The following is a 17,969-nucleotide window of genomic DNA, read 5'->3' as shown; positions in this document are numbered from 1 at the left end:
AGTGAGGGTTTACTTAGAATAGCATGGGGAGCCAAGAGACCAAAGAGGGAGACAGGAAAGGAACTCCATTGCTGCAAAATGCTTTCAGGTGAGAGACAAATTGAAAGCTGAGAAAGTGTACTAGAAGCAACCCTGAGGTGACACAGAAGAAAAAGGCAGCTGATTGCAGATATGTATTGTACATACATAGGATTTTTGCTGAAACACAACATAACCATAAGAATTGTTATCAGAAAACAGACTTAAATGTTCTTCAGACGGTGACAATAGAAGTTTTAATCCTAATACACTGTTTTCGCTATACAGTCTTTTTAACAAGGCCCTAGTTATCCACTCTAATAAAAAGACAATCACATAAACATAAGGTTGACTGCCAGTTTCACTTGTGGTATGCGTAACTACAGTTATGAACACTTTTCAACAAACATTTCAAAACACTGAAATCCTTTACAAATTGGCTAACAGGTCTGCTTTCCATCAACATAGTACTTCTTGAAAGAAGCTTAGATGAAAGGATCGGGATAATGAAAATATTTACTAATTTATATGTGAAATATTCATGGTAGCAGATCCACCCACAAAGCACACAATTAAAATTATGAAAGCTACAGAGTAAATTGTGTCTTCATTTTTTAGATTTTATTACTGGAGGAAAAGTACCTTGAAAACTCCTAGATAGCTTATGAGTAGAAAAGTTAGGTTGGATGGATATGGGTTTTTTTGTTTGTTTGTTTTTTGATTGTTGTTGTTATTTTGCTAATCACCTTCTGCACATAGCAGGTACAGGTTGGGCTCTGCATCCTGAAAAAGCCCTAAACAGTGCATAGTCCACATTTAGAAAATTAATCAGGAGCAGACTTGAGGAGGAGAAGAGGGAAATCAGCTTACAACACTTGGGATCTCCATTGATTCTTAATGGGGCACATAGTTATAGCCTCATCGGGACACAGAAAGCCATCATGGCATTACAGACTAAAGAAAGGACATAAAGGGACAAGAAATTCTTACATCTTTGTAGAGAACACTGATTTCTTTGTGTACAGATGGTAGACTTATCCATAGTCTTCAATTGGTTTAAGCAGTGAGAAGTCACAGATTCAAAGAAACACTGGCTGATTTATATGAATGACATGTTCCAAGTAATTGACAAGTACTACAACTTTGGCAATATACTACATTTTTAAGGAAGAATGAAAATGCAGTTTGTTGAGATAAAAAAAAAAGAGAGAAAAAAGAAAAAAGATGAGGCTGACAGTAGATAATCTTTCAGCATCAGTTTGAGTTCCATTTTTCCCTTTCTACAAAGATCGAAGATCGTGTGATAGGTAACATAGATGTTTGTTAACAAACTGTTTTGAAGCTTTATTTATGCTGCCCATAAGTGCGATTACAGTAGCAAATAGGTAACTTGAGCATAAGCTTTTAATGTTTATTCAAAAAGCTGAAAAAGTTCATTTTGTTTGTAGGATGCAACAGAAAAAAACATCCAAAGCAAAACCAAGTCAGTTCCTGTGGGAAAACGGATCAATTTCTGTCTCGCCTAAAAGCAGACTGTCTTTACTTATTTTTGAAAGAGTAGCTCTGGTTAGTGCTTAAATCTCATTGGCTCCAAACAGACAGAAGAGAACTCAATGAAACACCCAAGCACAGAGATGGACTCAGTACAATAAACATGATATCCTAAAAGGTCTTGGGTGACCCTGTAAAGGTTGTAAAACATCTGTAATTAATATATCCTCTGCTATAAGTCAATGAGAATGAACAGTGCCAGCCTATCACAGAGGTAAAAGAAAAGTTGGCTCTAAAATACATCTGAGAGAAACTATTTATCAACAAGATAAGATTATTCCCAAAAGTTAAAAATGAAATAAAAGGAAAACAGCCCATTTCAGAAATAATATAGTAATTCTGCAAGTTTTCATTTTGTATGACAGTTGACAGATTGAAAGCATCTACTTTATATTTAATATGACTGTATTCAGAAGCTGATGATTTTAAAATGTTTGAGTTACTTCTGAGTACAGAGAATTATATCTTTTTAATAAATAATGCCCAGCCAGTAGAGTAGATTAAAATCAGCAAGAATCAATCACAAAATGCAGTGGCGAGAAACAGTCTGTGCATTTCTTACCTAGTAGCATACTGCTCTATCCTGGAGTGTGTGTCATCATGAAATAGCTGTGGAGACTGAGAAGGGCTATTTAAAAAAAAAAAAAAAGTTATTGGTGTCAAAAGCAATTCATGATATAGGTAGAATTATTTTAAAGTAATTTAGACCGATGACAAATAAATAAATTCACAATATTGCTGAGGGGGGTTGTTGCTTTGGGTCAGCCATGCCCTATAGCTCATGCACATCAGATTAGCAGCAATTCAGCTTAGAGAAAAATAGTCTATCAAGCTTTCTGGACAAAAGGATTCTGCATACTCACTCATATTGCTCTGGCCACATACTGATGAGAGTGATAGGACTGTAAGGAAGACAAAAAAGGGAAAGAAAGAAAGAAAGAAACTATGAAACAAACTTTGGAGCCATTTAAGCAAGAGAATGCTAGAGAAACACGTATTATCTTAACAAACAATCAACTCATTATCTGAACCAGCAACAAATGACATTGAAAAGAGACAGCAAAGATATTACAGCATATCATGGAAAGACAGGAGACTGAGTTACAAACTTCTTTTTGTTAAAAATCACATTCTAAAAAATACCAAAACAGTATTATTGATTAAACTGGAATTTTGTTTAAATATTTGTTTAAATATTGTTCAAGCATTGGAGCATTCCTTTCAATCTAACTAGAAAATACTCTTACAAAAACATACTGGGGAAAAAGAAACACAACAACAAAACACCTCACTGTATATAGAGGTTATCAGTGCTTATTTTCCTACTGCATAAAAATAATCTAAGATAAATATATATTGTATAGTATTCTGTCACTTGGATAAGCACTTAAGATTTCCAATTTAACTTTTTTCAAGAACCATACTATTGAGCATTGTCATGTGAGGCAGAGAGAACCCATGCCAGTAGTTTCCTCAGCACAGTACTGGCGATTTATCTGTGTATTTTCCACATGACAGGCCAAAAGAGTTTTACCCCAACCTGTGATTACAATTTTGATACTCAAATTCCTGGCACCATTGGCAAACTTTTGCTTCTCTTTGTTTGTGACATATTTGTTGTTACATACAGATCAGTCAAGGACTGCTCTGGTGAATAACATTTGAACATCTGTGTGTACATTATGCTTAGAACACAGGCCATCAGATATGCTAGTTTTCAGAATATTTCCTTCTGCTTCTTAAACCGATAATGAGTGGGTTTTGTTTACTGAAAAAAAGAAACACACAATCCTCTAGTCACAAAATTGAGCATGGACAAGTGCATTGGGCTTTGCCACACAAGCAGAGCACATATGTTGAAGTTCCACAGTGGCTGCTGGTGGTGACTAAGTGGTGCAGTGTTTAGACAACACAAGCAGAAGCAACCACAAATTCCAAGATGTCACAAGGAGTCAATTCATGAAACCACTTCTGGTGCTCAGTTAAAATATCTTGATTTTTTTCATATAAGAGCCTCCTTTGCTGACAGCGACCAACCACCTAAGTAAATAGAGTATTTCTGTCAGCACAGCAAATAACTGGGGAGACACAGACAGTGCTCTGCTCCATCAGTCCTCCTGTATTTCTGAAGTTTGCAGGAATCTCATTAGCTCAGAGATTTCTAACTCTAGGGACTTAAGCATGACCATATAAAGAGGAAGGTTCCAGAAGTCCAATCTCCTGAAGGCAATAAAAGGTTTCTTTTTGTAAAACAGCCACTAAGATCCCCCCAAAATTAACTGCTACATGGCTATATAGCAAAAATACTTATCCAAATAAAAACGCATACTTTTCAAATTCAGGCAAGATCTGCAAATAAAGCAAACAACTGCCCACTCTTTGGTTTCACTTTTTTTTGTTTTAATGGAGCAGACCAGTAATGCCAAGAGCATTTGCTCTATAATTAAGCTTACGTCTCCAGGTTGTCACCCTCCAGAACTGTTTGCACAGGCAGATAGCCAAGACGCGGATGTTTTGCAAAATACTTCTTTGAGCGGAACTTGTTCTTCAGCACCTTGGTGAAGTCTCGTACATCTTCCCCAGATGTTGTCTTAAAAAGTTAAAAGAAATTAAATTGAATGTTGCTAAATAGCACTGACAATGATACTGCTGCTACTCTCCTGGAAGAAGGAAGAACTTCAAAATGTTAGTCATGTTAAAAACGCCTTTTTAGTGTTGTGAAATACAGCACACTGATAATGGTAACGCATCTACAAACTCCCTTCTATTAGAAAAAAGCAGCAAGGCTTCAAACTTCTAGCAATGAATGCATTAGATTTACCAATTACTTTATAAATTAGAGAAAAACTGGAACGGGTTCAAGTCTTAAGCTGAGCATTTACAAACAGTCTTACAAAACTGAAAAGAGCAAAGTTTGACAGATATAAGGGGATACTCTCAGTTACTGAAACTAATTCTGACAGTATACTCACGCACATCAATCTTGTTACTCACCTTCACAGAAAAAAATAAAAGCCTTGCAATAGCCTTGCTGAAAAAAATGCAGCTAACAGGAATGGCTTTACTTTGAAAACAAAACAAAACAAAACAAAAAAGCCAATTGACTACACAGTTTACACAGCCCCGCATATTCACAAATTGCCACAAAATATTCAATGCTTGCTATTATATACCTGAACTGAAAAACCTTATAATGGGATAGAAGTAGTAAGTGCTAAACCATTCTCTCCTGCAAGAGCCAAGTTTTAATGAGAATTTTCTCATGTTACCAGACCTCTTCCTACAGGTTTTTACAATTATCTGTATCATTCCATGGCCAAGAAATAGCTGCAGCGGACAAAATTATAACCGTCCTACAGGCGCTGTTCAGAGGCACAGTCAGAGCAGATCTGGTAAGAACAACCTGTGCCTGAAGTAACAAACCTATAGAGTGGGACAGCATCCTCCTAACTACCACACTACGAGGCTGCTAAGAAAATCAGCCCCAAGATTTTGCAAGTCTAAAATTACCAGCTACAACCAGCAAAAGCTCCCTGAAGCAGCTTTTCTACTGGTCCTCACTGATGCAGCCTTTTCCAAAAACAAGAAATCCTTATCCATCTCACTCCCACAGCTGGAATTTAGAACAGAATTTAAATTGGCACAGCTGCTTTTAAGGAACGGTTTAATTAGAAATAATCACAGCAGTAATGACAACACTGTTTTGGTAATGCTATTCAATTGCTGCTTCCAAAGCAGGGATGCAAAGCAAAATAGACAGGGGAGGTGAAAAAGACAATAGAAGGTGAAAGTGACTATAAGAGATGTCTGTGGACAGAAATAACACTATACAATTTGACTTTATAGTACTCCTGTTTTTCAGACCAAACTGTGTACTTAAACAGAATGGTACCCACCCCATGGAGCAGTGTTTCTTTTTGGAACTGCAATTTAAAAAAACTAAAATGGCCATTCACCTCCTGTACTAGCTGCAGGTTTGTCATGGCTTCCACAGTCTACAGCCCAAACCCTGTAACAAACTGTGGACTGTATTTCTGCAGATGCTGCTTAAGGAGAAGCATGTTAACATAAAAAGATGCCAAAGTGAATGAATATCTGTAAAAAAAAGAAGAGTTAAGGGTGTTTCAGTTTTGTAATTCTTTCCCCATTACTTATTAGTTAAATTATTAGTAAAAGGCCTAGCAGCAGGTCAGACAAACTTTTCTTCAATTGTATTTTCTATTGTCAAAACATAAAAATTCATACATGAATATGGAAATATGTTTAATGTGTATAATACAGGCAGTTATAAAACCTGTAATGCAGGTCAGAGTAGCAGTAAAAACAGTAGATAATCAAACTGATGTTTGTGGCATCTGGCTTTAATGAGTAGCAACAAAATCAGCACATTCGGGATTAAGAAACATTTGATTTTAATACAGGTAAAATTCAGAGAGGGCTCACAAATTCATGCTCAGAAAGCATCTGCTACATGCATGGAATCATCCAAATAATGTCTGTGAAGTCCAAAGGGCTGCTGCTTCTCACAGAACAGTAACTCCAGCAGATGGAACTCTGTCCCAAGGCCAATGAATGAAAGTTTTACTACCTACACATTACAGAAATAAATGTGCAGTGGGCTGCCAAACTTTTCCTCTGGTGTACTCTTTACTTGGTATGACAGTCTGACCTAGTTCCTTGAAAAGACTAATTTTACTATGTACTGAGTGAGGATTATAAATACTAACCAGTGAAATTTGAGAAGATATGGAAGAACTTTTTTTCACAGGATGAAGACATAACTTTTAGAAGCATTTATCGTATGTTTTTGCCCATAGCCACACTACACAATCCAATCAAAAACCATGCCAAAAGAGAGGTGCTATAACATTTATCTTCTGAAAAAGAATAGCCAGGAGCTGTTGTGTAGAATCTATCTATTAAATTAGAAACAGGTGACTTGTATAACCCCTTACATCATGACATCTTGGCTTAGGTCCACATAGGTCAATAGCACGAATACTAGAAGTAATAACAGAAGTACTTCAAAAAGCAAAGAAAAAAAACCCAAAAAAACAACAAACCAACTTCTCAGGCAAAAAACTACTCTGTCAGCCTCAATTTAAAACCTTAGTTCTTAAAAAAATGGTGAAGTTTAGGAAAAAATGACTAAGATCCACGGCTGGCATACATAAATAATTAACAAACTCTGTTAATGTCTCAAGGAAAATATATGAAATAACTGACAAACTGGCATTAGCACTCTTCAGTACAGAGCCAAGAATAAATGGAGTCGTAAGTCAAAGTAGAATCAGAAAAAAATCCTTGTAAACCAATACATGCTTAAGAAACTCTTGAATTTATATAGAAAACAGTAGAAAAATACAGAAGATACTAGGCATAGTTTTCCTATGTAGGTTAAGAAAAAGATCATGATATATTTTTCATGCATTAGTAATAGGACAAATTTTCATTGGGAAAAAGTACAAAGAATGTAAAAAAACTGTTGGGAGAGCTCTAAAAGATGAATAGGTATATACTGTGAATATATTTATGTAAATTTTAAGATTTTGTTTAAGAGAAAAATCTTTTTTACATCTCCTTATTTTCTTTCTTGACATTTTATTAATCTGTAACATTAAGTAGATTCTGCACCGCTAACCAGACTGTACTTGATATATAATAAATACACACTCACACATGTCAACAGCTCCAAAACTAATGCCTCCTGTTTATTTCCATGGAAACAACAACAGCCACCACTACTAAAATGTACCATCCACCGCCTCACTGTGCTCACATCCACCGCTTTATCTTCATAAACATTCAGTAAGTGTCTATCAATGTCAATGGGTGCCACTTTTTGCTGCATGGAGAAATTCAGTGACACACCTTTGCTCCATCTGCACTTCCATGTCAGACTCCATTTTGTCAGACTGTCCCTCTGCTGCCATCTGTCACACAGTAACAAAATCTAATGGAATATTAGTGGAAAGCTTCAGCCTCTGCTGTTATACCACCAACATCTGCCTCTGACATTGTGGGCCAACAGAATAAAATAGGAAGCATTGCTTTTGGTGCAACCCTCATACACACATATATTTTAAATTCCTACAGAAGCACCCAATTCTCCAATAACTTGAGCATATATTCAAATTTACACATTCCTTCCCATTCGGCAACACACCTACACTTTTAAATAGCATCTCATGGTCCTCGACAGAGGCAAGAGAGAAGATACCACAAAAAATCAGGTTATTAAAGACACAAGAAATGTATTTATGTCTGTCACTACTGCATCACTGATGGTTGCACTGTGTAGAACTACGAAGATGACCTTCCTCTGATCACTTTCAAATAGAGGCATTTCATAGCACTTTTTCACCAAGAGGCATTACAAATTTTGTGAGCTATGAAATCAAGCTGTAATTTCAAAAGCAACTTTTTAAACTCAGAATTTTACGAGTTAAAGTTGCAAAAGAGTAGCAGATCATATAAGCTAGCTAGCTGAGTAACCGGAACAGAGAGACTTAGAGGAAAGCATGTTGAGCAGCTGCTTGATATCAAAGATATTTTTTTTTTCAGGGAAAGGAGTAATAATCTTGGAGCTCCACAGCTGGAAGCAATGTTTTGCATATAAAATACTCAGATTTGCCCATTCTTGCTGTTTTCTCTAATCTTCCCCATAGAACAACCCTATTTTGTTAACAGTGAAGTGTCACCCTTGGTGAATTGATAAACTTGTCAAGATGAAACCACTGACTTTCTTATGTCAGTTGCTTATAAAACATCGAGGCTGCTTAATGTTCAGGAATGTAACTGTCTTCTCTGTCTGTCAGTAGCCATTAAGCTTTCTGATGACTTACCTAAAGGAGGAGCCTTAGCAGGCACTATTGCAGATAAGCTTTATTGTGCCTGAAGCAAAATTTTCACTCCAGGGTAAAGTAAAATTCAGCTAATGCTTTCTGACATCTTTCTTATCCTGTTCTGAGCTTCTTTAGGGTAATAAAATTATGCTCGTTTCTTTTGCTAGGTAAACTGCCAACAGAAATTACTAAAATTAAAAACACAGTCATCAGGAAAATATTTATTTTGGAAACCACATTAAATTCTTTTGAAGACCCAGTCATTCAAAATTTACAGTAGTTCATTTGCAAACAAAATGTAATGGAAGATAACATAGAAGAGAGTTCTTAGAAGAGCGAGGAATGTCCTGGAGTGAAATACAGTCAGTTGATTCCAACTATATTCAGATGCACCAATAATTTTTTTTAGAGTTCTCTCTGTCAACACGTCAAATCCATTTCATCTGCACTATTTTTTATTTCCTCATGTTGAAGATGTTAACCTTTGCAACCACCATTTTGCACAGAGAGGCTACAAAAAAAAAAGTTCCTCAAGTTAATGGCTATGCCAGGTGTGTACGAAATAACTGACAAGACAGAGGTCAGGACCTTAACAGAAATCAAGCTTGCAATGATAAAGTTTTTGGTATTGCTGATCTAAGATCTGTATGTTACTTCAAATTAGCTGCTTTTAAGGTTTTGCTATGGAATATAGCAGTTGTAAAGTCAAAATATTGTGAAGAAAGAAAACTGATGCAGTGATTATTTCTTCTTGGAATTAAAAGAAAACTAAGGTCTTAAGAGTATTCCTGACTTAGATGCTAGATTCTGACTGTAGGATTACAGTGAATTATAGAAAAAAAAATACATAAACAGAGTAGTTAACATAAATTTTTCAAATTTCAGCATCAAGAGAACCAAACTGTAAACTAAGGAGAACACTGAAGGGCATTACGGATTGGGCTTCAACTATCTGACCTTATTCTGAAAGTATGAAGGAATTCCTACCTGATGCAAACACTGTGGAGGATCTTCCTCTTGCAAATATAATTTTAAATGCAGATTCCTTAAGCCATCCTTTGAGTTATATTAAATTTAAGTAGCAAAGCTTCTGAGAAATCCCTTCATATCCATACACTGAATAGCTTACCGGAAGGCAATTAAAAGGTTTTCCCTCTATCTGTGATTAAGCTCCAGTTCGAAATGTCAGCTTTATTAAGCACTTAAGCGTTTGTTTTTTCTAATTATTGCTAGTACTCTTAATACATCACAGGCCACAAAAATAACATCAACAGCATTCGAATCAAGTTGATAAGTTTCTAAAAACATGCTAACCTTAGCAGACTAGATGCACTCTTTCTGTTCAGACTATTTGTGTTGTAATATAATGGATTCTAAAGAATAATTCACTGATCTTTGGTACCTCCATTTTTATTATTGTTTTTTTATTGCATAGACTCAGCACTGTGCTATTTTTTTGGGCATCATTCCATCTAAATATATAAGGTATTGTACTAAAATTCTACAAACAATTTTGCAAGTTCTTGAATACTATATTGCATTGAGTTGAACCTGTAGAGAGGCTTAGCAACAAACTAGTACACCAGCAATACACAGGACATTGCTATAAACAGCAGTAATAAAGTAAGTAAAATCAGTAAAAGTGATTTTTTTTCATAGCTCTATCATCTTTAAGGATCAGTTTGTAGCAATATCTGGAGCAGGCTCTGAATGACATTATCTAGCTTGCATGGGAGCTGGACTAGATGACCTCTGAAGGTCCCTTCCAACTCAAAATGATCCTATGATTCAGTAATCAATAGCACTAGATTCTTCTCATGAAATCAGTTCTTCAATCATAACTCAAATCAGGTAATAGTTAAAATGAACTGCATGTAGGTACTGATTATGTAAGTTAAATAGCCATGTCTTAATTCTGTTCATATAATGGGTCATTTCTGATCTGAGTTTGTTCTAAGCATACAGACTTTTTAGCACTGTTACTTAAGTTATATACATATTATACTATTAAATTTTATGATTGAATGAAAATTTTTCTGGAAAACTATGAGATTAGTCTTAAAAAAAAAAAAAAAAAAAGAGCCACAAAAGTGGTGCCCAGTCCTGCAGTTAAAATAGTGTCTTACAAACTTCCTTAGAAAAATATTGTTTGAATATTTCATCAGCAAAAAAATTGCACTGTGAATTAATTTCTGTTAGCCAACGCAGGCAAAACTCTCAAATTATTACCAGTTAGAAACCATCATAATGTAGTTCTTTTTCTTCTTCCAGCCACATACCAATTTTTAAACAACTTTGTAAACAGTAATTACTCAAGAGAAAACACGACATTTGTCCAACTATGTTTTCATAACATAAGCAACAGATCTTCAACACAAAAAGAAAGATTATGAATCTTTAAAAATATTTTAAAATGATCCTTGTGGGCCTTCAAACTCAGGATTTTCTGATTCTATGAGTATTAAACATTATTATGTGTTATGACAATAGTAAAGTGAGTCCCTTTTTCAAACACGTTCTCTTAAAACAGCAGATGTGCACGTGCACACAGCACACATTCAAGCACTGCAATTATATTCAAGGTTCCAGTTTTATTGTTACAAAACAAATGAAATGTTGTGGATGCCCCGTCCTTGGAGGTGTTCAAGACCAGGTTGGACGAGGCTCTGGGCAACCTGATCTAGTAAAGGTGTATGTTTGGTGGCCCTGCTAGGCAGGGGGGTTGGAACTACATGATCCTTGAGGTCCCCTCCAACCCAGGTCATTCTGTGTGATTCTGTGTGATTCTGTGTGAAATTCCCTCAGCGAATATTTCTGAAGTGGATACTAGGAGTAGACCATTCTCCCCATTTCTACAGAATTTGTACACAGTGCCTGACAAAAATCAGCAGCACTAGCAAAGCACCAGATGACTTTCAAAGAGAAGAATGAGAAGACAGGCCCTGCAAGACAGATGGAAAAGAAAGCCTGGCAGAATATTAAGGTGTCAAAGGACTGTTAAAAATAATTTAGATTACAAATAATATGAAAACAATCCCTTAAGAATGGGCAGTAAATTGGTACTCACTGGTATACAATACTCCACCATTGGGTAATGCAACTTATGCCCCTTGGCTGTACGGCCAGAAAAGAAGCAGCTCTGACAGACATCATAGTTGAAATGTTTTAAGCTCCGGTACCTGTGGGGACATTAAAGAAAGTGATTAGAGCTTCCTAAAATCAACATCAAGTTGATTTATTTATTCAGGTTTTCCTTAGGAGCATCTATATGCATAAGCAAAGCAACAAAGCAGAAAATGCATACAATATTCTTTTTACTAAATACAGCCACCAGGAGAACAATAGTTTTTTATTTCTTTTTAAGCCAAAACTGGATTATGTAATGATTCATTTCCAGACTCCACCCACCATTGTTTTTATAGTACAGCAATTCTGACCGGATGAGGTTATATCATTTGTCTGAAACTAAAATGAGCTAGCTGAAGCAAACCGAATAGCTACTGAATAGTTTAAGTTTAAATAAAATTGATTCCTGAAAGCAGTTTTCAGTACCCATCCACGTTTTTCCCCCAGTGAATTTCATGTTTTGTTTTGCATGACAATAAGTGTTTATAAATGCAAAGGTTTGCTTTTAAGGACACTGATGCAAAACCTCAAGAGCTCACGTATTAAATGGCAGCATCTGCCTACTGTTAAGATGCTAGACACATTTTTATTTTTTTTTTTCAGATCTCTAGTATCATTAGAGACAATTAAAAATGAGTAATTCTTTTGTCTTTCTTTGTTTTCTGCCTCCAAGTCCTCCCTTCCCACACTAAATATTTCAATATAGACAATATACATCAACTCCAACTTAGGCATCTACAAGATAAAACTGGAGCTTAGCCACTCTACACCCTGACAAGTGTTAATTAAGAAAAAATGAAACATCCATCTTTCATCTCCTCATAAGACAGGCAAAAGACTTTGATCAGATTAATAACTTTTGGAAGTACTTAACACCTCCATATTTATAGTGAAAGAAGACAACCACTAGCTCTTACTGACTAAAGTTTGCACGTCTAAAGCTAGGTGGGATGAATCTGACCAAAAGATTCACATTACTATCCTTTAACATAGCAGAAGCAACAAGAAAGCATAAGGAACAAAAATGACTCATCTGCCTCAGTACCTGAAGAAAAATCTCAGAATCACTTAAAGGTAAAACCGATTTATCATTCCCAAATAAAACACTGGATTATATAACCACAATAATAGAAAAGTGAACAGTTATATTTAGATCTGCTCCCCTAATTCGTTTTGCATCTTTTATAATCAGGAGCAATCAACACACAGATGCACAAAGGGCACTAAATAGCCAAAGCCTCATTATTCATAGTAAAAGCATACTGCTCAGGAGAATAACAAGAATATCCTTGGAATCATTTTTCCTTTGAGAATTCACAGCTTCCGTTGAACAGCCTACACATTTACCATGTCCAATGCTTCAAGATAGGAACTGTGCAAGACTGTGCAAGTTTCATCACAGTAACATATAAATGTTTGTGCCAAGCAAGGAAGGATTGCTACTGAAGGGAGTTCAGTACTGGCTGACATGACTGACTGCTTCACAGCATTTATGGAGGAGACTGGGGAAGGTAGCCAATTCACCTCTTGCTCTACGTGAGACATAGATGAGCTTTTCTTTTCTTACTGATCAGTTTCTTTTGCTCTTGTGCTCACAGAACATATGGAAAGCATTTACACTTCCATTTGCTGCCTCTTGTATCCACCAGTGCTAAAGTATTTGACAACAGTCCATTCTGCTCATCTGGGGGGACTGGATAAGCCAGAAAAACAGTGGTTCAGGTGCTCCTGCACAAAGATCCACACTGTGGTCTAACCAGGGATGGCAGTTCCTATCTTAAGTGGGTAAAATGGAGAAAAAGCAAATATGTCTTTTTGTATGTAAAAAAAAAAAATAGATATTTTCAGAGAAACTCTGCACCAAGCTCCCCTTCTCTTACCTGAAGCCAACAATTGGACATTCTTTGCAGATGTTGCACTTGGCCTGATGTTTTGCTGTTTCTGCAGCTGCCACGCGGTGCAGAACTGGTAGCCATACCATAGACTGTGGTTCTAAGTGCATCCAATCTATAAATTGTTTTACAGTAATTTCTGGCTTATTGTGGTTCTGTGGAAAGTATACATATATATGAATTTAAAATAATAAAAATAAAACAAAACAAAATTTTACAAGCCTTAACAAACAATTTTTCTTTAGAATTAAAAAAAAAAATACAACCTTATGTTAATCCATTCAGTGTCAAATTAATAAATAACCTGTTAAAGGATACATGAAACAGTCTTGATGCAAATAGAGAAAACAAGACAGAAAGAAAGAAAGCAGGGGCTAAACATCTGGGATAGAGGAGACAGGTGGTAATAAAGACGGAGCAGTCCACGATAAAGGCATCTTTGAACTGAAAGGACTCAAAAAAAGGGAAGGAGCGCTAAAGGGAAGAATCTTCTGTATTTCCTATATGACAATCTTGCCAGTGAAGATTGATGCCAGACTGCTAAAAGACAGTACTGCCTTCAAGGGTCTAGTAACTGCCATAAGACTCATGAAAAAATTTTAAATTGTATTCTGAGCCCATGGTTTCCAGATAGCATGTTAAATAAGAAATAAGTTTTTTTTAAAAAAAAACTAAAAAATTAAAATAAATCTGTCACTTTATAGGCAATCATTGAAAGAATGCAGCAGAGCTAAAATGATAGCATGACTGTTTTAAGATCAAATAAACATGTTTCCATTCAAGTTGTAACTAATAGAGGAAGCTAGTTATAAAGGAATTATGTTCATCCTATTTGTCAGCAATAAGAACAGACATTGCCTTTCTGAGCTCACTGTACCAGAACACAATTTAAAATGAAAGCTATACTTAAAATTGTAACACATGATTAAAAGCAACACAAGGCTTCTTAAACTCAAGCCTTTCTGTTTTTGCTACTAGGAGGAAAAAAGGAATAATGTGCTTTCCTCACCAACAAAATACTTGTTTTCACTAGGATGAGATAGCTCTGACATCCTGCTGCATATCTTGTGCTTTCCTAATTATAAATCATAGAATCATTGAATGAATTGGGTTAGAAAGGACCTTAAAGATCATCCAATTTCAACCCCCTGCCATGGGCAAGGCTGCCACCCATTTGATCAGGCTGCCCAGGGCCTCATCTAACTTGGCCTTCATCACCACAACAGATGGGGCACTCACAATAATACAATCATAGAATCATAGAATGGCCTGGGTTGAAAAGGACCACAATGATCATCTACATCTAGTTTCAACCCCCCTGCCAAGTGTAGGGTCACCAACAACTAGACCAGGCTGCCTTCATCCAGCCTGGCCTTGAATGCCTCTAGGGATGGGACATCCACAGCCTCCTTGGGCAACCTGTTCCAGTGTGTCACCACCCTCTGTGTAAAAAACTTCCTCCTAATATCTAACCTAAACCTCCCTTGTCTTAGTTTAAAACCATTCCCCCTTGTCCTGTCACTATCTACCTTCATAGATAGCCATTCCCCTTCCTTTTTATATGCTCCCTTCAAGTACTGGAAGGCTGCAATAAGGTCTTCCCAGAGCCTTTTCTTCTATTGCTCTGGGCAACCTGTTTCAGTGTCTCACCATCCCTTGAGTAAAGGATTTTCTCCTAACATCTAATCTAAATATCTTCTCTTTTAGTTTTAAACCATTCCCCTTTTTCCTATCACTATCATACCATGTAAAAAGTCGGTTCTTCTCCTGTTTATAAGCCATAAAGAAAGGCCACAATAAGGTCTCTCTGGAGTCTTCTCTTCTCCACGCTGAACAAGCACATCTCCCTCAGCCTATCCTCAAAGGAGAGGTGCTCCAGCCTCCTGATCAGCTTTGTGGCCCTCTGAACCCACTCCTACAGCTCCACCTCTTTCTTGTGCTGGGGGTCTTGTGCCTGGATGTAGTACTCTAGATGAGACCTCACAAGGAAGAGAACTTGAGGCATTCATGTGAGATGAGAGATGCAAATGGATCACCAGTATAAGCACTACACTATAAAACACAATGAAACATCACCTTACTACTGTATCTCACAAATGAACAGTGTGGGAGATGGGGCAGATGACTTGAGGAACATATAAGATTGCTCCTCTGTCCTACACAAAGTCTGCCAGAACAAGTTAATAATTCATTTTAGTATGACTTGGACCACTTGAGGTCAATTATAGATACGTCAATCATCATCCCTTGTTGTCTGAAACAGCAACGTTAAAACCTTAGAGGTTTTAACATTAACTGGTTAAATCAATTTCCATATGTATCCAGCAAATTATTCAAGATTTCAACATACAGTCTCTCAATCTCGATCATCTCAGAGTTCAGAAATGAATTAAAAAAGCTAAATAAACAAATAGCTGTAAAAAAAAAAAAAAAAAAAAGCTAGCACAACTGGATTTTCAGAGCACAGGATGAAAGCAAAAGTGCCTATAAAAGAAAGGTGAAAGAAAAATTTATTACAAGTTCTTTGTAACACTTAATCTGCTGGATTCAATAAAACTGCAGATATTCAAGTCAGTAATTTTATGTATTGTGATATTTTAATCCATATATAATTTCTGACAATGCATAAAGCAGCCACTTTCAGAGAAGTAATGTACTCTGGATGTACAGTTATCACTACCACACAGCCAGAGCCTTAGGCATCCCTGACAAATCCTAAGTTAGGTTGTGTTCCATTGCGACGTCTTCCTTCTCATCTTCTTTAAAGAGATAGAAGCTCCTTGCAGCCTCATTAATTGCCTGTATGCAGTATGAACTTGAACAGCAGGCTGTAAGACAGCTTTATTTTATGTTCTGATCTGCTGCATAAAGGCTCACAAAATGTCTGTGGTTGAAATTTCATGCAACTGCAAGCTCTACTGTCAGAAAAACAATGCTAAATAATTTCCTGCTGCATAGGGTCAAAAATTACTATTGCCATCATTTTCCTGTTCTGTTGAGATCACATCTTGTTCCAACAGGTAAAAGTACACAGTCTCTACAGAATCAGCTTTGAACGATGTGAAGCAGGGTAAAATGGCTACTACAAAAATTTCAGCACCACTCACAGCAGCTAATATTGTCGTTAACACCAATATTTATGCATTCTTTTGCTAGAAAATAATTTGATTGTCTCCTAAATGAATCAATCTTTCACTGCTCATCTTTAACAATGACTTTCCAGTAATTTTAACAATTTAGTTGCAGGAGCATATTTGTTTCTGTAAGAAAACTTAATGGCAAGTTGAGTTTTTAAGTCCATCTGCTATTTTTACACCAGGTAAATCTTACGGAGCTCATGACAGGTTTTTCCCATGAAGTTTTTGCTATCTCACCTGCTGGAAGCAGCTGCGCACGCTGGGTTCAATGTTGCTGCCACCAAAAGCCGCCACCTCACCCAGCTGCCGGGGGATCTGGATGGCATCATGCAGCAGCAAGCCAAGCTGCCTCTGGTCGCACATTTCTGTGGGACCTGACACTTCCTTGAAGAGATCTGCAACACCAACAAGAGGCACCAGCTCGTTTCATTTTCATCCATGCCCCTCTTACTCAGTAAAACAACAGCTTGAGTTTTGTCATTCCTTTAATCCAGATGTAGGCACAGATGACTGCTTGCCCATTTCCAACAGTGTACCCTCTCCTAAATCTTGACTACTTTGACTACTTTTGCTGGACCTGTAACCATGCAAATGAGAGAAATCAGGCTAGATGAATTGAACCATACAGCTACATAAGGTACTTCCCAATACATAACGTTATTATAGCTCCTACTACTCACGACCAGCTATGTGACAAAGAAAGAGACATGACAAAACTGAAATAGCTTTTTGTACTCAACAGGAATCATGTTTGCTTCCTAGAAAACCACATCTGTTTCTACACACGGTTTTTTTTATTGATTCCCTTTCCTAAGGCACATGATGAGCCCTGCAGCATAAGTGGGGCTCTGGAAAGCTGATGCAACAGAAAAATTTGCGGCTGAAAGGATCAAGTAAATTGTTCCCAGCACAGACACTTACTGGGAAAAAAGATAGTGCTTGTACCTACTTAAGAGTCACAAAAAAGTACTGAATTAATAGACCTGTGCACAGCTCAGAAAATATTTCTTAGTTTCTCTATAAACTTGATCGAGCTCTTTTGAGATTTTCAAGTGTTAAAATTTTCAGCTAAAAACCCTCATTATTCCCAACAATCCTCAATTTATGAACCTTATAGTTGTGTAGATTCTCATTTAGTCACAAGACTAATCCCTTCTGAAATACCTTAAACACAGAGTTCTTCTTAGAAAAGAATTTTAAATTCTGCGGATGGTGTAAGTTACAAAAGAATCATGAATTCTCGGTTTTCAGTTAAAGTTGGCTTTTACAGTTTCTTTTTGCACTCAGTTGCTGGCTTGGATTAAAGCTCCAAATAATGTTAAAAAGAAAAAAAAAATCATTAATACTATGCTACTATACTCCTTCTTCATGTTTCCTACCTGAACAAATGTTAATAGATT

At 36.6% G+C, this 17,969-nt stretch overlaps 1 protein-coding gene across 1 annotated transcript in view; it reads right to left on the bottom strand.

The window, feature by feature from the left end:
• Positions 1-4,018: 4,018 nt before the first annotated feature.
• UTRN (utrophin) overlaps positions 4,019-17,969 on the bottom strand; it is a 284,487-nt gene continuing 270,536 nt past the window's right edge. The window contains exons 63-66 of the mRNA XM_031612385.2: positions 16,807-16,964; positions 13,421-13,587; positions 11,482-11,593; positions 4,019-4,159 (exon numbers count right to left, since the gene is read on the bottom strand). Of these exons, the coding sequence (XP_031468245.2) occupies positions 4,019-4,159; positions 11,482-11,593; positions 13,421-13,587; positions 16,807-16,964 (578 nt within the window). The remainder of the gene's footprint in view (positions 4,160-11,481; positions 11,594-13,420; positions 13,588-16,806; positions 16,965-17,969) is intronic.

The sequence above is a fragment of the Phasianus colchicus genome, chromosome 2, assembly GCF_987193195.1.
Source record: "Phasianus colchicus chromosome 2, bPhaCol1.hap1.1, whole genome shotgun sequence".
In the NCBI taxonomy this organism is placed as follows: domain Eukaryota; kingdom Metazoa; phylum Chordata; class Aves; order Galliformes; family Phasianidae; genus Phasianus; species Phasianus colchicus.
The sequence above is the reverse complement of the archived record's forward strand: the minus strand, read 5'-3'. Positions and strand labels throughout refer to the sequence as shown.